Consider the following 19,926-nt stretch of genomic DNA (forward strand, 5'->3'; position numbering starts at 1 on the left):
TAAACTTTAATATACCACAAAAAGAATAAAATCTACCATTGTTTACTAATATGTATGGTAAATTGGTTTATTCACTTCAAATTCGACATCAAAATATACCTAGAATACGCGGTATATGGCAATAGAGCCATAAAATAGACTAAAACAATATCTAACTAGTGGTACCATTATTAAAACACATGAGTTTGGTACAAAGATATCATACATTCATAATTAAACCTGTTGTGTAGTGATTTTTGAGCTACAAATTTGAATCATAGTTCCTCATACATATCATAGAAAAAAACCCCGCCAAATGACTAGCACAAGTATCGATAAATAGCTATATATCACCCTTTCCAGCACTGTTACTTCACTATTGAATGATGCCGGCAAGTCTCTCAAAGCAACAGTAAAGTAAATATGTCGCTTCAAGAAAATAACACTTCTTTGTCAAATATGCTTAGCAATTTGAAATTAAACGAGAATATTACCGAGAATAAAAGAGTAAGTTTTTCATTTGCCGTGTCTCCCTACACGGCACTTTCATTCCACCAGTTTCTGTCGCAGAAGAATGACGATCTCCCGTGCAAACTGCCCCAAATGGGCGAAGCTGGCAATAGTGACGACGAAAATACACCTAGCAGAGATAGCAGCAGTGTTTTTTTTGTTGATTCGGATGATTCGTTGAGCGCGGTCAGCTTCTTCCATTTATCCGAGATTAATAGCTCTTCAGAAGAGGATAACATCCTCATCGAAGAGACAGAACCTGAAGAGACAATCAGCAGAAGCAGTAAGAAAAATTGTCCCCAAAAATAATAATGTACAAGGCGTAGTAATTTTCAAAACAAATATAATAGATTCTAGTCTGGGCAACATGGATCAAAGATCTTCAAGAAAACGTGGGACATCTGGGGAATCACCCGCCAGTGGATCGGTAGAAAAATGTAAGTCGGGAGTAGGTATCTGAAGAATGATATAATATAGATGGATTTATATTCGTAGATCAGTCGGTGGGTCGTGCCAGCACCCCTACTAATCCGACAGTGGTAACCCGCAGTGGACGCGCCGTGCGCACTGTTCTGGATACCACATTTGATTACTCCTCGTCGCAGCCGGAGGGGGAAGACGAGTCGATTAGTTTTTCGATCGACAGTGATGATGACGACGATTATAACGTGGACCAGAGCCCCACGGAGCATAAATGGGTGGGTCGCAAACAGAGGCGCTTCTCCTATCAGCACAGCAGCAGCAGCGAAGCCAATAGCCCCAAAAGCGATCGACGTCTAATATATATTGATCTGAGCCAGTCTGTGGCGATTGTGGGGGACAACCCCGTAGCCGATCTATCGGTTGATGATGATCCGGAGCTCAAGACGAAACTGCACAAGTTCCTGGGACTTATTGCCCCGCGCCGGCGCCTCTACAATCCCATGGACAACTTTGACGATGACCCAGATAACTCTCCCCAAAAGGAGACTCTTCCAGTGGCCTCCAAGAGTCATCTAACTGAGACGACCACCTTATCGACACCCAAACGCCTTATTACGCCCATCACACCGACAAGCAGCAACACCTTGTCAATGCTGAACACATCGAAACTGTATATACCCACATTTCAGGAGAGGCAAGCTAAATTTTATGATGATCTGATTGTCCAGGTGAATTCCACCTTCATTGAGACACAGACACCGGCCTTCCTCAAGGAGCCGATCGATCTGAGTGGACTGCCAAGCGATAAACAGCGTGCGAGCATTTGCCGGCGCCACAATGGAAGCATTGCCTGCCTAGAACAGCATCCGCTCTTCTACGGATTCGTCGAATCCCTAAATCGTTAGTTAAATACGTTTGTCCTAAAGAAAAACTAACACTTTATTTCCACTTACAGCTCAGAATTCGATCAATATGTGCCATCCGCGGGCTTTGCCCTATCGCAAAGGTGACTTTGAGAAGTGCAAAGTGGCTCTGGCCAAGGTCCTATTTAGTATGTTCAATCATGCCATCTTTCACTGCGGCCTTCAGGCGAAAATCTATTGGAAAAATAGCATGAGTACTCCCTGCAGCAGCGAGCTGGGTTTCAACTCTTCAGGGAACCGCACTGCGCGTATTCTGCTGTGGAAGCACATCAATCAACCGGGCATGCTTATAAAGCCACTGCTGCATGAGATGTGCCATGTGGCGGCCTTTGTCTTTAACCGTGAGACAGGACATGGCGACAACTGCCGCAAATGGTACGCTGGCAAGCCTCATCTTGCTTCTCTTGTTTATCCCCTATCTCTTGTGTATCCTCAGGGCCTACCAAGCAAAGAGCCTGATACCAGAGCTGGCATTGAATAGTGACTGCGATGCCAGCTATAAATATTCCTGCACGCTCTGCGCCCGTTGCTCCTATGGCCTGGTAACGTTTGAAAACGAGGCGGAGCTACTCCGGTGTCAGTACTGCCAGTTTGAGGTGAACGTAGAGCGTTGGCGCATCACTGACACACAGAAAATCTGGCGTCCCAATCAGTTCAACACCCCATTCAAGACTTTTGTTCGTGAGAATTACCTGCTGGTCAATAATGTGGATACGCACAGCGCCAAAATGCAAATTCTAAATCGAAATTTTATGGACAGAGAAACCACATAATTTAATGATTCCTTTCCTATAGTTAATCTTAGCTAGTTTCAATGCTAATTATACACATATTTACCATTACATATCAATGGACGCCTTTGACTGAAGGTCCAAGTCGAGTCATGTACATTTTGAATATTTCAAGTGCCCAATCAAGTTTTAAATATAAACTGTGCGTTCACATAGTAATCTTTTATTTATGTTTTAGGACATCATGCCTTTGCTGCGCTTAAAAGCAGCTCCTGCCTTTCGATTGTGATTGGCACGCGATGATTTGTGCGCCTCCTTTTGGCCGCGGCTGCGTTGGGTCTGCTGCGTCTGGCCTTGTCCCTTGGGTGCCCCGCTCACAGCAGCACTCTGCTGTGCCCCACTTGATCCCCGCTGGCCATATTTGGCCATTTGTCGTTGTTGGTAGCGGGCACGGATAGCCTCCGGGTTCTCACAGAAGTCGGCGCCCCCACGGGACACCGTCCCCTTTTCGGACTTGCTATCGGAGCTATCGTCGTCATCCTCCTCCTGGTCCTGGATCTCGTAGGCAGCAGCGTGAGAGGACGCCAAGTGAGAGGCCGCCTGCATTCGCGCACGCAGGAGACTCACGGGCGGTGCTTGACCCTCGTTGAGGGCCTCATAGCTGTCATCGTACTCATCATCGTATTCTCCGCCATCGCCATCGTGGGTCGACTCTTCGACCATGGCATACTGCTGGTAGCGCTCCTTCAGCTTTTTCACATCCGTTTTGTCGTCCAGCAGCTGCTCGGCATTGCGTGGACCACCAGGCAGACCCTTGCCTTTCTTGATAATGCACTCGGGCTTATCCTGCGTAAGGACATCATAGCGATCGCCATCGCACACATTGAAGTGACGCACGCCCGTCTGACTCTGGAGCTTATCTTGTGGATCGGGTGGTACATATACCTTCTGCCGATCCATTTCAGCGAGATCCGGTGGCAGATTGTCATCTAAAATGGCTGCTATCGCCTGCTCGCTGTTCTCGTAGCGAGTGAGGAGGGAACGTATGAAGCCCATGCCCAGATCGGGCAGCACATCCAGCACAGCGCTGACCTCCAGATCAATGTCGCGCGTTGACCCATTGGAGGTGGCCTGAGGCAGTGGCGAGGTGGGCGTAGAGTCCTCCTCTTCGTCGCCGTCAAAAGAGACGTCCTGGCTGCTGTCCAGCTCATCGGCCATGACGCCACTGAGGCAAGTGCTCACAGCCTTCTGATAGCCAGATACCACAAAGTCCACCTTATAGTTTTTCCTGTAAAGAAGGTATATATTATAAATTCAACCGATTGGAGTCGGAGAGATTTACGTACACATTGGGACAGCGATTGAGCAGCATTTGCATGTCATGCTCGAGCGGATACTGTCGCTGGTAGTCCACCACAAACGTCTGGGCGGAGAGGCACTCCTGCAGCAGCTCCACCAACTGCTGGCCGCGTCCGCCTTGCAGCTGTGAGCTGATGACATCACGAACCACGCCAAGGAATTGTTGGCGGGTCTCGTTCAGCCAGCGCAGGGAATTTGCCTGGGGATTCACCATATAGATGTTCTTGTACAGCATGGGAACAGTCAGATCGTAGAAATTGGCAATACTACGAATAAGAAAGAGACGAATGATACAGAGAACACACAGGAAGAAAGAGGGAGATGGAATGTTTGGCACCTTTGCACCAGGCGAAGCTCTTCGATGGTCTCCACCAGCTCTGGACGTAGCTGCAGCAAGAGTCGCAGCGTATAGGCACAATCTAAGGCAAACAGCACCACATCATCGTAGGGCGTCTCCAGATCACCATCAATCGGCACTCCACCGCCTGCGCCCTCGCAGCCTTCGTTTTCCACTTGAATCTGCATGCTGAGAAAGGCACTTTCATAGAAGGCCACTGCCTCCTTCAGGTCCTTCTTGTACTCCGGCTGAATACACAGAACGCTGTCAAAGATTTGACTCAGCAGGGCCACATTTCGGGGCTCGGAGTCGCCCACGGCAATGGCCAGATCGAACAGAAGCGGCACAGAGATCAGATAGTTGCTATATAGGAGGCTACTGTGCTGCTGAGGGGTAATCCATTCGGAGGCCGATTCTTTTGCGGTGCAGAGACGCATCACCAGACGCACAACGAGTCTAAGGAGCTGCGCATACAGTTGATTGGCCTGAGCTATCTCCTTATCCTGTGCGGAATTATCACTGACATCGGGTTGTCTATAGTATGGATTGGCTCGTTGCAGGAATGTCACAATGGCAGCCATGGCCGACTCCTCGTACACCATATACGACCAGAATCTGTGCAGAGACAGCAGGAATATTTTCTTAGCTATGGTATGGATGTAAAGTGACGTTGAAATTCGAATTCTCACTCATGCTGGCTCAAGCCAAGCAGAAACTCCAAATCCTGACGGCAATTGTTGGCTGTAAATGTCCATTCCTCCAGGGCCGCTGCGGTCTTGAGCTTGCCATAGGAGCTCATCAGGCAAATGTAGCTACCAAAGGGCTTCTCTCGTCTCACCCAATGCTCATCCTGCAAGACGCCATACACCTTATAAGTAAATATGCAAGGAAATGACATTTTCTCACTCACCAGAGCTGGGACATGCCTCTTGACGCCATCCTGGCCAGAGAGGGCGAACTTAAGATCCCCGAGTGGCAGTTTATGTGGATTGCAATTGTTGTTGCTGGTGTCGTTGTCCAGCATGGCTTTTCCTATGCTTAGTTATCTATGCTAAACTATTTTCTTCTGTTTTGATGCCAGCAGATTTTTATTGAACATAGAATTTTGTGAACTTCATGAAATTGTTCAAACACATCAGCAGCGCATGGAGCACTGAGCATAAGGTGAGGTCGTGTAATCAACATTTTTCGACATCGCGTCCCACTCAGTTGGATCCACGTTTATCTGTCACCAAATCATCATATCAACTGAATCGATTTAATTTGAATTAAAGTGTGCTTTCAACTTGTAAATTAACTTTTAAAGTTTAAGTGCGTACTTCAAAATAATAATAATATTGTAAAAACGGGTAAATAAAGAGCCACCCTAATACCCCAATTTTAATACCCTATTTACACTAGTGGTGACAGAAAGTTGAGTTATGGTTGCGTTTGTTAATAATAATTTGTTTGGTTTATAAAATTTTGTTAGAAACGTACGTATCGTCAAGTATCGATAGGTAACTCGATATACACAAGTATCGAACTACATTTCGGCGCTGTCATTTGTATATATATTCCCCTCATTATCATAATATAATTTTTGAATTTAAGCTTATCGCTATCTAGTTAGTGCCTAGTTACAAATATTTTACTCCCATTGGGACATGCAATGAATAGTTGCGACTTAACGATGAGAAATACGACTTTCGATTGGATTCAGTTAGGGTAGTCGATGTAGATAAACGAACTAAATATAATTAGCTTAAAAGCGTAATTTTCCAAATATTTATCATACGTAGCAACTCTGAAACTACCGCAAACATAGAGGCGACAAAGAACCGTTGAATTTTTCTGCATGCGTGTGTGTGTGTGTGCGCAGGACCGATGTTTAATTTCATGTCATGTCTATTTTTACTGGCTTAAACATGTGGCAGTTCGATGAGGTATGATACCTAAACCAAAGACCGCCACGAGTTTGTATACGATTGTCTTGTTTCATTGCCAGGGCAAGTGTCACATCTGCCAGCGTGTATTCTGTTGCGGTAAATGCCGCAATAAGCATCAGTTCAAAACCCACGCCATTGCAGTGAGAGAGCCGCTTGCTATGGCTAATGCTATCGGCATAGTCGAACATAAAATGAAAATGGAGTCGGGACTGACTACTATCTACGTGTTCTGTCCGATATGCGAGCGCAAGCCCCTTGTGCTGTGTGAGGAAATCTATGCGGAGCTATTGGCGCACATCGAGACCGCCCACCTACCGCTGCGATGTCGCAAGTGTTTTCGCAACTACACGAAGATCAACGATCTGCAAGAGTTCAGCAAGTGCGTGGATATGCGACAGGACTGCAGTGGCAGCAGCAGCGATCTAACTGCCAATACGGAATCATCCAAAGTGACTGTAAAGCAGGCGCTGGCTATGGTACCCGCTTCGGGTGCGCCAATGTGCACCACCATCTCCACCCAGACCTCGCCGGGCTTGACGCCCATTTCGTTGATCAATATGCGCTGGAAGGCCAAGAGTCGTGTCACCCACGACGAACTGATAGGCGATAGTGTCTCCTCCATCAGGAATATCTCATCCATCAGTAATGGATCATCGATTAGGCGCAGTATCGGTCAGCTGGCAAACCTGCATGAAACCGTAGAAAAGGGGAAGATAATTCGATCCACTTCAACCCCCGTCCAGTTGGAGTCGATGTTTGCCAAGCCCAAGGAGCCGCTCACCTTCAATGCCTCCAATGGGGGACACGTGTCGAGCATCTATCAGGAGGAGCCGAGCCCGGCCCTTGAGGGAAATCCGATCCAGCAGCAGCTGCAGCAGCGTGCCTGGAAGGTGGGGGCTCGCAACAAGATAAGCGCTGTCACCCCACTCCGACAGGTCATGTCCAAGAGCATTCAGAAAGCCTTTGTCGAGCATGGAGCAATGCTGGTTCCTCCCCCGACCGGCCTTATCCAGCGGCGAGTTCGTCTCGATCTCAGCGATAACAATAGCTACTCGGCCGATGGGGGAGCAGCTGGATCATCTGCTTTAGATTTGCGCCTTTCGCCCGTCGTTCGACGAACTCAAAGTGAGAGCTCTTCCTCGGAGACGAATTCCTTGTCGCATCCTCATGAGGTTTACAGGAGGCCATATCTGCTCTCGGCCCAAAAACTGACCACAGAGTCGATTATCATTACCAGGACCATGCCCTCGAGCATTGGTGAGAGTAGCGGGTCCACCGTTTACAATTCCTGCGAGAGTGTGGAGATCATCCGATCCACCTCGGAGTCGGCGGAGGTTCATGTGCCGCCCATTACACCAATCACCAGAGTTACTGGCGCTGCCATTAATAAGAAGCAAATTAAATTTGAGACACCGTACAAGAGCCAGGAAGTAGCCTTCCAGAATGGGGAGGAGGACAGTAAGGATACATTCTACACTCCGAATGCTGGCACGCCGGAGCGTCTAGAGCGGCGTAGGCAGCCGATTGTACCGCGCCAGATAAGCGGGGAGTTCTCGCCCGCCATCAAGAAGGAGAAGTCTATGGCATCCATGTATCGCAGTTCACCGCCACCGGAACGTCTCAGAGCTCGTCCGCCGCTGCGAGATTGCTACAAGCTGGGAACCTTCAGTGGGGTCCAGGACCTGCCAGTGGGTCAAAGTCCTGGGGTGGAGGAAGATGAAGATGAAGAGGTCTTTTTGCCAACCAATGCCTCCACACGAAAAGATAAGAAGCAGGATCAGGGCACAGGACGCCTCTGGTCCATAATGAGCTCCATGATGCGACTGCCGGCCACATTGCGAGGCGACAAGTACGACAAGGAGAACAATGGATCATCTGGCTCCCTGATCAGACGTTGCGCCTCGATAGCAGGCTCTCTTGTGCGCACTTCGACGCAAGCTACGGATGATGTGCAGCCCTTGAAGCGGAAGCGCACTCAGACACTGGATAATCAGTATTACAATTCCATGTCGCCGTCCAGTTCGTCAAAGCGGTATCGCATCCGGCCCAGGGAACCAATTGAGCGGATGCGCCAGACCTAACTAATAGTTTTAAATATTGTGTTTCATGTTTCTTTTTATATTCAAATAAAAGTCTTGTGTTTTTGCATGTTCCGTTATCCTGGCAGAGTTGCCCGACAGTTAGTACACACAGCGAAGTTGCCATATAGTTGGAATAATTTGTTACACTGGTATCCCAGCCCTGGGAAAAGTCCAGTTACAATTAAATAAACAAACCCAAAACATTTGCACCGATATTTGATCAAAATGATGTCCACAGTTGGCGCGGAAGATGCTGGCAAGTCGTCCCCGACGGCCAAGCCGGATGCCAATAAACTATGGATACACTGCAATCGCTGCTTCGATCAGTTTGCCCTCAAGAGGCACATGTTCTTCTTACTGGCCTGCCAGCATGTGAGCTGCGAGAAATGCGTGAAAGCCTGCCTAGGACGCACGCCCAGCGATGCGCCCATCTACACGTGCCCCATCTGCCACAAGAATGTGCGCGGCCGGCAAATAAACAACTCGATGCCCAATAATCTGAAGCGATTGTTTCATCCGGAGCCGTGGAATTTGGCCCTTGATTTCGTAGAAACATTCCAGCGAACCAACCAAAAACATTTCAATAAGTACAAGGAAAAGAAGGTAAACAACTTATCTAATTACAAAATTACCTAAAATGTATTAATTTCAGTTCAGTTTAATTGCTTGTCTTTTGTCCATAACAGGAGAAGATTATGGACAAATTAGACAAGGACATAGAGCTAGCCCAGTTGGTATGCCAGAAGCATTTTCATGAGCAACAGACGCTGCGCGTGGAGCGGAGAAAACTGACGCTACGAATGCGTCAAATTAAATTGCAGGTGGCAAAGCAAAAGGAGGCGGAACGCCGGTAAGTCTTTGACAATTAAGCGAAACGAAATTCCATTTTTAATCGTTCTTTAGTTTTCTCATGTCCAAGCGTCGGAGATCAATGGAAGAGCATACGGGACCCGCATCGGTCCTGGCGATCGACCCACTTGATTCCAGGGCCCCTACCTGCTTTCGGAATCGTATGCCACCGCCGCAATCGGCAGCTGCAGAAAATCGTAGGCAGCAGATCACCAGCTTTGCTCACGAGTCAAATAATTCATTCGATCTGTAATTGTATGTTTAGTGTCTTCCCCAAATTTGATTTAGTAATGGCCAATTGTTTTAATTAAATTGAAAACGCAGGTTTTTTGTATTTTCGATCTCTCAAATCCTACTTCCGTGCATCGCTTATTCCACTGGGTTGCTTTCATAACCTTGTCAGTCATTCACTTTCAAACAATTTGCTTTGGCGCGCAGCTCTTGCGATTATCCAATCGATAGTATCGCTAGGCGAACTGCTTTCTTCAAATCGGTTATTGGCTATCTGTTTCGGCTTTTTTTTCAGCGGCTTTATTCGAGTTGTTCACCTTTTGCATATAGGGAAGTTGAATGGACTTAGTTCTTTTTTTATCGGTATACTTCTGAGTGTCAGTCCGTATAATAAGTCCGCGGTCAAACTGGCAGTTTATACACAATGTCTAATTTACGCACTCTTTATATTAGTTTTTAATTTCGTCAAACAGATCAAATTATGTGTTCAGGACCCTCAGGTCCTAGCTAGCTGGTAATATTCAACCGAATATCAAAATCAAGGCATATGATGGAATAAGAATACAAGTAATTCGTCAGTATATTTACGGTATATTTTGAAACTGTGACGTCTATTTCGATATATTTCTGAGAGGCAAAACCAGGCAAGACATATTGCAAATTGCCGTGTTGCCTGTTGTCCACACCCTCTTTTTCCTTCCATTGTGTAGAAAATGTGAAGTGACCGTGTAGTAACCGTGTAGAGTGTATTATTGACCATAGTTTTTTGTTTTGAAAACACATTTTGCTTGCTTTTTAAATAAAATAGCAAAAAAAAGCAAAAGAAGTCGTTGTGTGCGTGGTATTGGAAAAGCATTCGGATTATCCGACAAAACGGATCAATTAAAATAAGAGAAATCGCGATACAATGATGACGGCCAAGGCTGGGAGCGTGGTGATGAATTGCCGTACCTGTACACGAGCCTGCAAGCTATATAAATCGCTCCAAGACGAGATCGAGATTGGTACCGAAGGCACCACCACCCTGGCCAACATGCTGAAGTATTGCTCGAACCTCTCATTTGAGCCGGAGGACGGCGAAACGATGCCGCAGCACATATGCCAGAACTGCCTGCAGCTCCTGGAGCAGGCAGTTGCATTCAAGCGCATGGTTATTGATTCGGACGAACTTCTGCGCCAGGGACTGAATGAAGCCAACGACGCCTTCGATGAGTACGTCATGGTTGAGATGCTAACCGATGTGCAGGGGGGCAGCAGCGCCAAACAGGGCTCCTCCACGGACGAGTCGTCGTCCGCTATGCTAGAGAATCCTAGCGAACTGCAGCAAGTCGAGGAGGAGTTCGTCATCGAGGAGGTGGCCGAGCATGAGGAGCATGTAGAGGAGGAGGAGGATGAACAGCTAGCAGCCACAGCCGAGCATTTAGAGATGGAGAGCGTCCATGAGTACCAGCCAGCAGAAATCGAATATGTGACCATCAAGAATGAGTTCTGCTCGCTTGACGGCGATGAGGATGACATCGAAGTGATGGACGAAACGACAGCCGATATGCTCGATGACCAAATGATAGTGATACGCTCCGAAGACGCCCTCCTAGAGGAGATCGGCGAAGAGGGACTGGACATCGTAGAGGAGGAAACAGAGGAGCATTTGGTAAGTGCAACCCCCCATCCCGTAGAAACGTTACTTTGCATCCAAAAACTATCCAACAGACTTGCGAAGAAGAGGAGGTCGAGGCCGAGGAGGCAGACTACCAAGATGAGTCCCTGGATTCGAGCCAACAACCCTGCGAGCCGCTACCGTATGTCTGCAACGAATGCCACAAGTCTTTCCGCCAACAGTGCCGGTTGAACCAGCACATGCGTTCCCACATAAACGAAAAGCTGTACAGATGCGAGGAGTGCGGCAAGAAGCTGAAGCATTTGCGCAACTTCAAGGAGCACATGCTTACCCACACCAATGTCAAGCCCCACCAGTGCACCATCTGTGGAAGATTCTATCGCACCACATCTAGCCTGGCCGCCCACAAGCGCACCCATGCAGAGGAAAAGCCACACAATTGTGATCAGTGCGGTCGCGGCTATGCCGCTTTGGATCATCTAAGACGCCACATGCTCACGCACACTGGAGAGCGACCATATGCTTGTGATTTGTGCAACAAAGCCTACTTTGATTCCTCATCGCTGAGGCAGCACAAGGTTAGCCACACCGGCGCCAAGATGTTCACCTGTGAGATTTGCGGCGTGGGACTGTCGCAGAAGTCCGGCTACAAGAAGCACCTGCTTGTCCACTCCGGCCAAAAGCCGCACAAGTGCAACATCTGTGGTCGTGCCTTCACATTCACCAGCAACCTCAATGCCCATGTCCGCTTGCACTCCGGCGAGAAGCCATTCAAGTGCGAGATCTGCGGCAAGGCATTCCCCACCAAGAAGCGACTGAACAGTCACCTGCGCGTCCACAACAAGGAGTCGTGCCACAGTGGCACCACCACCTCCGTTGTCAGCTCTGCGGCAGTGGGCATGCATGTGACCAATGATCTCAACCACCGTCATGGCGGTGAAGGAGGAGGATCCTCTACGGTCATGCATTTGGCCGACGTAACTGACCAAAAAGTGTCCAACTCCAAGGTTGTGGTGGTGCTCTAGGCCACGCAGCAGCGGCAGGGACGCTAAGGGGAGGGATACGACACTACTGGTTTAAGGTTAGCCTAAGAATATCTACAAATATATATAGACTATATGTATATCATGTATAAAACTGCGGATAGTACTCGTAGAGAAGAAACTGGAAAGGGTAAAAGTAAAAGGTGTATATGCACCAGTTTTTGTTTCTGTCATGATTCTGCCTTTTATATGTATGTACCCCTTTTAAGTTTCATTAGTCATAAAGACGAACAACGTCAACCATCAAAATTCGACTAACAAATAAAAAAAATAAAAAATCGACAAAAACGTATTTTTCATTTAATTTTAATTTCATTTAGTTAAATCAAACAATTTATTTAATTAGTTAAGTAAACTTTAAAAATAAAATTACAAAGATTATATTTTTAATTAATTTAATGTTAGCCATATGTTTACTATGAGATCTTTTTTTAATGCCGTCGACTTTCGGCTTTATTTAGTGTATGATATATTTTCGCCGAGTTTATGATCTAGCCATTAGGTTGGGTAAAGTACTAAAGTATTTAGAGTATTTAAAAAGTAATTTTTAAATGCCGTGGTATATATTTGTTTATTTGAAGTAATCTGTTATTAACTGTAGGTTTTCTGTGGAGGGATTTTTGAAATTTTGCTTTATTTTATTTGGCTTACTGGTCATCTTTTTCTATATTTTTGTGTGTTTTATGTTTATTTTAACTTAATCCTAGTACTACTAATTTTGAATGCACTAGTCACTCAAATTTTTGAGTAGCAATTGCTTAGTTTTTAAATTGATATAATTTATTTTTATATTCATGTCTTTATTATATATTATATATTAGGTAGAGAATTGGCCTTAATATATGTTTTAGAAATAAACTATATAAATCGAAAGTTGATTGTTTAATATGACAAACGACAAACGATAGCAAAACGTTCGAGAGAGATAAGTGAAAACCTGTACACCTATACAGATATTCAAGACAATTCGGGACGAGTCAGTCAAGGATTAGATTGGTGAAGAGTGATTGCCAGGACAGACGATTCGATTCGACTGTGCCCTAAATTAAAGCAATGCTGAAAATGATTGCGAGAGCTGCTCAGAAGCCGCTGCTGGCCAAGGACAAACGAAAGCGACATATCGAGAGAGATAAAGGGCGAGAGCTGCTTAGATGATGCTGTTAGCAGCAAGCTCTAGGCTTTCGGTAGAGTGCCCATAGTAGAGATTTACTTTAGACTGGCTTCGAATTATAGAGGACTAATATCGAGGACTAGTTAGGTTACCCAGGATTCCAGAGGAATTACCGATGTAATCCCCATCCCCAGTATGGCGTGCCACCACTCAGATTTATGCCTTGTTTCATAAGCATTAATATTGATTCTGTTAAGCCGACTGCCACTTTTCCATACAATTAAAAGTATAGAAAATATCGAAAACTTCAATTGATAAAAGTTTCAGAGAAAAACCGGGTCAAATGTAGGTATAAGCGGGTTTTTATATAGATGAATGTTTATTACATATTTACATATATATGTATGTATGTATCTCTCTACGTCTTCGTCTTTGGTGTTTGTTTTTTTTCTTTTTTTATTTGTTTAAGTGTAACTATTATATTATTATTATTATTATTATTAAGATAACATTTGCCATACAACGAAAACAAGCTATGCAATTCATTGAAAACAAAAACTTTCGCTTGATTTGTTCAATTACAAAAAGAAGACCATTTTTACTTGCAATTTCCCTGTCCCCAACCCAAAATCTCTAGACATTCTATTCGGTCGGCTTGTGTGCTTTTTGGGGTTCATTTGGATTTAGTTTTGTGTAGTTTAATTTGTCTTTCTGGGTGTCTGGGATGATTTGGGGGTGGGGGCGGTTCTAGCGTCCCAGAAGGTTGCGTGTCCATTGCTTGACCATGGGCTTAGCCTTAGCCCTCTCAATACGTTCCTCCTCCTGCATTTGTTCGGCCAGCTTGCGCTGATTCTCTCTGAATTGACTGATAGGATCCTCAAACTGTCGATAATAGTGCAGGGTTTCCCTCACATCTTCCACGTCGTTTTGGGCAATAACTAAACGAGAGAAATAAACCATTAACCAGAGAGGAATAAAAACCCGAGTGGGAACTTACTCTTTAGAAAGGCCACCAGATCGAGGAGCTGGGTATCATCGTCGTTCCCATTCCAGCGAGCGATGCCGAATGTGTTATCTGGATGCATTTTTGTGGCATTGTGGTCCCAATCAACCACAATCACCTGCCGCGAAAAGCGAAAGTAGGTCTCATCATCCATTTCTCATCAAGTATTATCGGGAGACACTTACCTTTCGCAGGTCACGATTCAAATTGTTTAAATTCTTGACATGATGGCCATCGACAAAGTGCGTGGCATCGCGCACCAGACGATACATGATATAGCCATGCGGATCGAGGGCGTCTAGAATGGGGAACACCGTCATGCCCTGTTCGGCTGTGAAGACAACGATTTCAAATTCTTTGGCCAGTTCGGACAGGAAGTGATCGACGCCGGGCCGCTTCTTGAAGCGCCAGCCAGTCTGATATGTCCAATCGGGATGCACCAAAACGTCCTTCATCTCGAGGACAAGCGTATATTTTGGCTGTATATATGGATGCTGGAGAGGATCGGGCAAGAGCTTGTCACGCGACGGCTCTTGTATCATCTTCTGGTAGTAGTGCAGTGATTTCCACATGCGTTGGAAATACTGCTGTACCATGGGCTTGTGTGTGAACTCATCCTCTATTGTCAGGCCATTGGGATCCACATCGGGCTTGCCAAACTCATAGAGGGCCCACAAACCGCCGACAATGCCGCCACCACCAAACACGGCAAAGCTAATAAAAGCATCCACGTTTAGAGGGAATGTTCAGGGTATTCCTTTTTAGTTTTTGCGGTTACGTACCCCAGTTTCATGCGTTTCCAGGCGCGCTCGTTCTCCTTGGTCTCCTCCTCTTCGCGCTTCTGACGCTCCTGCTCTTCGGTTTTGTTCATCTCAGGTGCTGTTTGGGGAAATAGCTTCGACAGTAATGAAGCATTTTCGGCGTCGCCAGCAGATGGAGCAGGTTCCTCTTCTGTAATGTCACATATGTAACCATGAATCAATCATCAAAGGGTAAATGGTAGAGTTCCCAATTGTACTTACTGCTGGCTGTGCTGCTATAGTTTCGCACCGTGCACAGAGCACGAGGAAGAGCCGACATAGTCTTCTGATGATTACCCAATATGCGTTGAAATGCTGTGAGAACGGGCGGTCGCGCTCCTTTAGCTATACGCAAAATTTGGAAAACGCTACCCGGTGCCATGTTTATGCCAATCTAATAGTTTTACCAACAAAAATTCTATTACAAATTTATTTTCTGAAACGATAAGCCGGCATACCGATGAAAAAACGAACTTAGCCCACTTAAACCCCCTTTATTTAAACATTGTAACAGCTTGGGTTAAACCGCGGAAAATAACACTAATAATAGTAATAATAATTAATCTTGTAGGTCCATCATATCCTTTATATTTGCTTACAAAAATTACCACGATATCTTTCACCAGAACTGTGCTAAAATTCTTCAAGTTTCACTGGTCGGCAATGTGTTAAACTTTTTCTGTCCATTATCGAAGATCTTGTTCCACGATTTTGATATTCGGCTTAATATTGCTAGCTAGCTAGGACATTCAGCCCTAAGCACATAATTTTATCCGATTGATGAATCAATTTTCTACAAGATATGTTAATATTAAGTTCTCCTTGTTATTGGATTGTGTCTAAAATAAGGTAAAATAAGAAGGTTAAAGCATAAAACGTAAGTGTGTACGGAATGAAACGTAAGTGCTTATGGAACGTTACGTCATTGTTGCTGTTCCACAGGTATACGCTATAGACATATTTATACCCTATTTCCTTCAATTAATATTACAATTTTGTTTTTCAAGCTGATTTAAAATATCACTGATAACATTTTCTCAGATTGACATGTCTTAGACCATTTATGGATTTTATTAGTTTCCTATATTAATTTATATCTCAATCGGTAGGAACACCATAACCTGAAAATTTCGTTGAAATAGCTTTATAACAGAGACTGACTAGCTGCTGCATCCAATGGAGCCTGGGATGACAAACATGTCCTCGACTCTAGAATATCCTCTTCCCTAGGGTATGGAGAGCAAATCCCAACAGCCGGCTTTCGAATCTATCGACTGAATACGATATATCTTTCCAATCAGCTGAGAGCATAGAAGCGCGATCTGGCAGCACAGGACGCTGCTGCTGTTTTTTGTCCCTTGAAGGAAAATATAAACAAATCTTGTGCACAAAAGGTGAAATAAGTAAAAAGATGTCATCGAATGTGGTATTTCGATCCGGCACTCGCGTTGCGCGCACATGTCGTGTGTGTTATGTCCCCTCCCCGAACAGCTTCTCTTTATTCAAGCCAAACAGGATATGTGGCCAAATCACAACGCTGGCCATGGTCCTTAGCTACTGCGTTAGCGTGGATGTGCTCGAGGAGGAGGACTTTATGCCGGACCACATATGCGGCAGCTGCGCAACGAATCTCGAGCAGGTCATGGAGTTTAAGCAGAAGGCCCGCAACATAGATCAGTTCCTAAGGGAACGTCATGAAAAGCGCTGTGCCAGCCTGCCAATAAATGGGGTGAAACTGAATGAACAGCACGCAGCAGAGCTCAATAATGATCTGGAAATAGTCGAGGAGGAACAAGAAGAGAGCAACGTGCTAGTGGGTTGCGACATTATTGAGGAAATGCCTGAAGATGATATGCACATGGCAAGCCACATTCCAGAAGATCTATACGAGGTTGTCGAAGTGCAGGAGCAGCAGCAGCGGGAGGAGGAGAAGGAAGAGGAAATAGAGGAGCTGGCTCAGGAGGACACCAGTGAGGAAGAGCAGCAGCCAGCATCAACCGCTGCCCGAACCAGAAGACCAAAGCCAATCTCCGATCTGCTGCAGTGTAAGGTGAGAGCCTGAAAAAACAATAAAGAAGTTGTTTTCGATTTGACTGATTTTAAATCTGGCTGCAGATCTGCAACAAGCAGCTGAGCACATCCAACTCGTTCAAGTACCACATGCAGCTGCATGGCGATGCCAAGCCCTTCGAGTGCACGATTTGCGGGGAGTCATTCAAGACACGCAACGCCTTTGATGGGCACATAACGACTCACGATCCAAATAATCCCAATACGTGTAACATATGCGGTAAGTTCTATCGGCAGGCCTCGTCGCTGCGCACCCACATGCTCGCCCACAAAGGGGTCAAGCCATACCAGTGCACCCTATGCGGCAAGCGGCTCACCCAGAAGTCCGGCTACAAAAAGCACATGCTGACCCACACCGGCGAGAAGCCGCACACCTGCGACATTTGCCATCGCTCCTTCCGCTACTCGAGCAACCTCATTGCCCACAAGCGATGCCATAGCCAGGAGAAGCCGCACGAGTGCCAGGTCTGTCACAAGCGCAGCTTTGCCAACAGCTCCGATCTGACACGCCACATGCTGGTCCATTCCAACGAGCGTCCCTTCAAGTGTCTCGATTGTGGCAAAACCTTCAAGCGACAGATATCCCTCAATGTCCACATGAAGTCGAAGAAAACAGCGGCCATGGAGGAGTCGTCTCTGGAGTACGACGAGGAGAACTAAAAGCGTTTATCATGTTAATTTGTTAATTATTTTTAGTTATTTTTTAATTATTTTTAATGACAGTTTTTTTTACGTTACACGAGATAATGATTAGGTTTTTAGGCCGAAACCATCTTTAAAATCTGCGATAAAAGCCCCTAAAATTCTTTGTATAAATTCAAAAACCCAAGAACGTTCCCACCTTCTTCGCGACCTTCTGGATCAATTCCTTTGTGGTGACTCCAGCAGCCTTGATGCGTACCACCAAGGACCAGGTGTTAACTGGTCGCAACTCCGAAGAGGACTCCCTCCTTATCAAAAGCTTTTTACACTCAGAACTGAACCATGATCCCAGCGTTGTCCAATGACTACCTAAACTTTCTAGAAAACGATCGGTTAGAGCTGTGCCGTATCTACCTCTTCATATATCCGGTACTCAAAGAGTATAGCAGTACATATATTAGTTTTGTGGTGGAAGTAGACGTGTGTAACACCCAGAAGGAAGCTTCCCGACCCCATAAACTACATGTTGTCTTGATCAGAATCAATAGCCGGATCGATAAAGTCGTGTTTGTCTGTCAGATGAATATCTGTGGCATCCACAATTTTGAATACACGAGAAAACCGAAAGCAAAGAATCATAGAGAATGAATCAAAGAAACTGGCATATTCTAGAAATCTGGATCAGGTGGATTAGATCGTTCTAAAAGGAACAACTAAAATTGCAGTGGATACCCAAACCCCTTCCACGAGCTAACTCATTCCCTCTCTCTCTCTCTCCCACGCACTCTTTCTCGTGCCGTGTGCGCTCTCTGGCGGAGGGAAGCGTGATATAATGGCTAGGGAGAGAGCGACATGTATAGTGGAAAAAATGGAGCAAAATGGTAAAAAGGGGAACAGATAAAATATTCTAAAGTTTGAATCATCTTTTGATCTTTAGGTGGAAAGTAGATAAACGATGTGCAAGAACCAATAGTAAAGCATATCAAGCGGTCGTCGTTCCTCTCTTTCTTTCTTTGTTCTTTTCATCTCTCATGACAAGTGCGATCAAAATTGAGAAATATTTGTATTACAAATTTGTTGTTATATTTTTTTAGCAGGTTTTCTGCTACCCATAGTGGCAGCTTAACCTCGTTATAATTTATCATACTTACAACATTTCTCATTTCTGCATCGACTTTACATCGACGATGTACATGTGTGTTTTTCTAGGATACTTTGCAGTTCCCCTGGCCCTCCGGCTGAAAGGGAGGCACCCGAATCGCTGCGTTTGATGAAGGCTCGTTCTCTCCAAAAAAAAAAAAAAAAAAAAGTTCTAAACAGGGAGCTTCTTCTGGGGTGTTGGGATTCTCTTGGGTCAGCGCCTTGACCACTACGGCTTATGTGTAGATCGGTAGTATGCCATTCTCCACCTCCAAAATGAGCACAGGCGCTGCAGTGGTATCTACCAATGAATGCTATGGTGAGCACTTCCCAGTGTAGGGTGTTTCCGTCCTTGGTAGCTAAATGCATATTAATAGCGATGTTTCCGAACAATGCAACTGCAAGTTAGACGATTGGCCCCGTCGTCCATCTCAATTGATTGACCCGATTTTAGTTCGAACTTGATAGTACCCATGGGAGCGGTATAGTTTCCAGAATGCGGGCCAAACTATAAATGCGAGTCCACACTCGTCAGCCCCTATAGAGGTACGAAGGCCCGAGATGCCATGGACGATGCTAAATGCAGCTGCCAGCTGCTGGATAGAACAGACAGCGATAAGCAACAGATTTGAGATAGCTCCAGAAAAAAAAAGTTTTTAGTTAAAAATTCAAATTTAAAGGTTTTTTTTTTTTTTAGGTATTTATTCAAGATTTAATATCTTCGAAAGCGTAATTTCCCAGATTATTATACCCCACTAGGCCTACAACCCAATCATTGTGTCGTGTTAAGTGCATTCAAAAGTTTTCCTTTGGGTGGCACTGTGTTATCTGTTATGACTAGGTATGTACATCTATAACACTTAGTTCCTTACTCGTGGCCAAGAACTGTAATTATTTCGATAAGAAAAGAAGGAGGCAATTTGTTTACGAAGAGCCGGTGTCCCACTAGATAGGTATATGATTTCTGTCCTAGATACCAGTAAGTACTAGCTAGCACAGAGGTCTTGTAGAGTATTTGAGTTTAGATTTTGTTTCTTTATTTTAGCTATTTACCATTTTTATAACAATTTTCATAAGTAAAGAGTTACAGAGGTCAAATCAACGACTCCGGTTATCCATTTTTTGTCCAATATATAGTTATATATGTG

The 19,926-nt window shown here is 45.3% G+C and overlaps 7 protein-coding genes across 9 annotated transcripts; 5 read left to right on the plus strand and 2 right to left on the minus strand.

The window, feature by feature from the left end:
- The first annotated feature begins 303 nt into the window (after positions 1-303).
- Positions 304-2,777, plus strand: LOC117188205. Of its 2 annotated transcripts, XM_033391695.1 has the most exons (6): positions 304-486; positions 550-772; positions 840-926; positions 985-1,812; positions 1,868-2,210; positions 2,272-2,777. In XM_033391695.1, exons 1-6 carry the CDS (start codon positions 403-405, stop codon positions 2,606-2,608), a joined length of 1,902 nt encoding a protein of 633 aa, XP_033247586.1. In that variant the 5' UTR covers positions 304-402; the 3' UTR covers positions 2,609-2,777. The 2 variants fall into 2 exon arrangements, with proteins under 2 accessions (XP_033247586.1, XP_033247583.1); XM_033391692.1 differs by having other exon boundaries at positions 304-772.
- Positions 2,584-5,676, minus strand: LOC108161507 (activating signal cointegrator 1 complex subunit 2). The gene is made up of 5 exons (XM_017295786.2): positions 5,173-5,676; positions 4,952-5,112; positions 4,263-4,877; positions 3,913-4,191; positions 2,584-3,854 (listed from the first exon to the last, which is right to left on the minus strand). Exons 1-5 carry the CDS (start codon positions 5,284-5,286, stop codon positions 2,801-2,803), a joined length of 2,223 nt encoding a protein of 740 aa, XP_017151275.1. The 5' UTR covers positions 5,287-5,676; the 3' UTR covers positions 2,584-2,800.
- A 388-nt stretch (positions 5,677-6,064) lies between these two features.
- On the plus strand, positions 6,065-8,348 carry LOC108161517 (mitosis initiation protein fs(1)Ya). Its single transcript, XM_017295798.2, has 2 exons — positions 6,065-6,187; positions 6,250-8,348. Exons 1-2 carry the CDS (start codon positions 6,146-6,148, stop codon positions 8,269-8,271), a joined length of 2,064 nt encoding a protein of 687 aa, XP_017151287.1. The 5' UTR covers positions 6,065-6,145; the 3' UTR covers positions 8,272-8,348.
- A 58-nt stretch (positions 8,349-8,406) lies between these two features.
- LOC108161527 (RING finger protein vilya) lies at positions 8,407-9,475 on the plus strand. Of its 2 annotated transcripts, XM_017295809.2 has the most exons (3): positions 8,407-8,874; positions 8,958-9,121; positions 9,175-9,475. In XM_017295809.2, the coding sequence occupies exons 1-3, from the start codon at positions 8,497-8,499 to the stop codon at positions 9,371-9,373; spliced, it is 741 nt and encodes a 246-aa protein (XP_017151298.1). In that variant the 5' UTR covers positions 8,407-8,496; the 3' UTR covers positions 9,374-9,475. The 2 variants fall into 2 exon arrangements, with proteins under 2 accessions (XP_017151298.1, XP_017151306.1); XM_017295817.2 differs by lacking the exon at positions 9,175-9,475 and having other exon boundaries at positions 8,929-9,019.
- A 566-nt stretch (positions 9,476-10,041) lies between these two features.
- LOC108156700 (zinc finger protein 391) lies at positions 10,042-12,290 on the plus strand. The gene is made up of 2 exons (XM_017288351.2): positions 10,042-11,002; positions 11,062-12,290. The coding sequence occupies exons 1-2, from the start codon at positions 10,259-10,261 to the stop codon at positions 11,992-11,994; spliced, it is 1,677 nt and encodes a 558-aa protein (XP_017143840.1). The 5' UTR covers positions 10,042-10,258; the 3' UTR covers positions 11,995-12,290.
- Positions 12,291-13,634: 1,344 nt separating this feature from the next.
- Positions 13,635-15,397, minus strand: LOC108156710 (mitochondrial import inner membrane translocase subunit TIM50-C). Its single transcript, XM_017288362.2, has 5 exons — positions 15,149-15,397; positions 14,909-15,077; positions 14,312-14,840; positions 14,121-14,244; positions 13,635-14,061 (listed from the first exon to the last, which is right to left on the minus strand). Exons 1-5 carry the CDS (start codon positions 15,306-15,308, stop codon positions 13,871-13,873), a joined length of 1,173 nt encoding a protein of 390 aa, XP_017143851.1. The 5' UTR covers positions 15,309-15,397; the 3' UTR covers positions 13,635-13,870.
- An 836-nt stretch (positions 15,398-16,233) lies between these two features.
- Positions 16,234-19,880, plus strand: LOC108151408 (zinc finger protein 569). Its single transcript, XM_017280035.2, has 2 exons — positions 16,234-16,976; positions 17,042-19,880. Exons 1-2 carry the CDS (start codon positions 16,338-16,340, stop codon positions 17,654-17,656), a joined length of 1,254 nt encoding a protein of 417 aa, XP_017135524.2. The 5' UTR covers positions 16,234-16,337; the 3' UTR covers positions 17,657-19,880.
- The last annotated feature ends 46 nt before the right edge of the window (positions 19,881-19,926 follow it).

The sequence above is a fragment of the Drosophila miranda genome, chromosome XL (assembly GCF_003369915.1).
Source record: "Drosophila miranda strain MSH22 chromosome XL, D.miranda_PacBio2.1, whole genome shotgun sequence".
Lineage (NCBI taxonomy): Eukaryota > Metazoa > Arthropoda > Insecta > Diptera > Drosophilidae > Drosophila > Drosophila miranda.

What these genes read in the sequence shown, in the direction of transcription:
- LOC117188205 (XM_033391692.1), top strand. Translation starts at nt 403, where the DNA reads ATGTCGCTTCAAGAAAATAACACTTCTTTGTCAAATATGCTTAGCAAT. An exon ending in ATTCGTCGAATCCCTAAATC is followed by an intron (nt 1,813 to 1,867) that starts GTTAGTTAAATA and finishes TTCCACTTACAG; the next exon opens with CTCAGAATTCGATCAATATG. An exon ending in GGCGACAACTGCCGCAAATG is followed by an intron (nt 2,211 to 2,271) that starts GTACGCTGGCAA and finishes GTGTATCCTCAG; the next exon opens with GGCCTACCAAGCAAAGAGCC.
- LOC108161507 (XM_017295786.2), bottom strand. Translation starts at nt 5,286, where the DNA reads ATGCTGGACAACGACACCAGCAACAACAATTGCAATCCACATAAACTG. An exon ending in CTTGGCTTGAGCCAGCATGA is followed by an intron (nt 4,878 to 4,951) that starts GTGAGAATTCGA and finishes GTCTCTGCACAG; the next exon opens with ATTCTGGTCGTATATGGTGT. An exon ending in CTCAATCGCTGTCCCAATGT is followed by an intron (nt 3,855 to 3,912) that starts GTACGTAAATCT and finishes CCTTCTTTACAG; the next exon opens with GAAAAACTATAAGGTGGACT.
- LOC108161517 (XM_017295798.2), top strand. Translation starts at nt 6,146, where the DNA reads ATGTCTATTTTTACTGGCTTAAACATGTGGCAGTTCGATGAG. An exon ending in ACATGTGGCAGTTCGATGAG is followed by an intron (nt 6,188 to 6,249) that starts GTATGATACCTA and finishes TTTCATTGCCAG; the next exon opens with GGCAAGTGTCACATCTGCCA.
- LOC108161527 (XM_017295809.2), top strand. Translation starts at nt 8,497, where the DNA reads ATGATGTCCACAGTTGGCGCGGAAGATGCTGGCAAGTCGTCCCCGACG. An exon ending in ATAAGTACAAGGAAAAGAAG is followed by an intron (nt 8,875 to 8,957) that starts GTAAACAACTTA and finishes TGTCCATAACAG; the next exon opens with GAGAAGATTATGGACAAATT. An exon ending in CAAAAGGAGGCGGAACGCCG is followed by an intron (nt 9,122 to 9,174) that starts GTAAGTCTTTGA and finishes ATCGTTCTTTAG; the next exon opens with TTTTCTCATGTCCAAGCGTC.
- LOC108156700 (XM_017288351.2), top strand. Translation starts at nt 10,259, where the DNA reads ATGATGACGGCCAAGGCTGGGAGCGTGGTGATGAATTGCCGTACCTGT. An exon ending in AGGAAACAGAGGAGCATTTG is followed by an intron (nt 11,003 to 11,061) that starts GTAAGTGCAACC and finishes ACTATCCAACAG; the next exon opens with ACTTGCGAAGAAGAGGAGGT.
- LOC108156710 (XM_017288362.2), bottom strand. Translation starts at nt 15,308, where the DNA reads ATGGCACCGGGTAGCGTTTTCCAAATTTTGCGTATAGCTAAAGGAGCG. An exon ending in TGGAAACGCATGAAACTGGG is followed by an intron (nt 14,841 to 14,908) that starts GTACGTAACCGC and finishes TGCTTTTATTAG; the next exon opens with CTTTGCCGTGTTTGGTGGTG. An exon ending in TGAATCGTGACCTGCGAAAG is followed by an intron (nt 14,245 to 14,311) that starts GTAAGTGTCTCC and finishes TTTTCGCGGCAG; the next exon opens with GTGATTGTGGTTGATTGGGA.
- LOC108151408 (XM_017280035.2), top strand. Translation starts at nt 16,338, where the DNA reads ATGTCATCGAATGTGGTATTTCGATCCGGCACTCGCGTTGCGCGCACA. An exon ending in CCGATCTGCTGCAGTGTAAG is followed by an intron (nt 16,977 to 17,041) that starts GTGAGAGCCTGA and finishes ATCTGGCTGCAG; the next exon opens with ATCTGCAACAAGCAGCTGAG.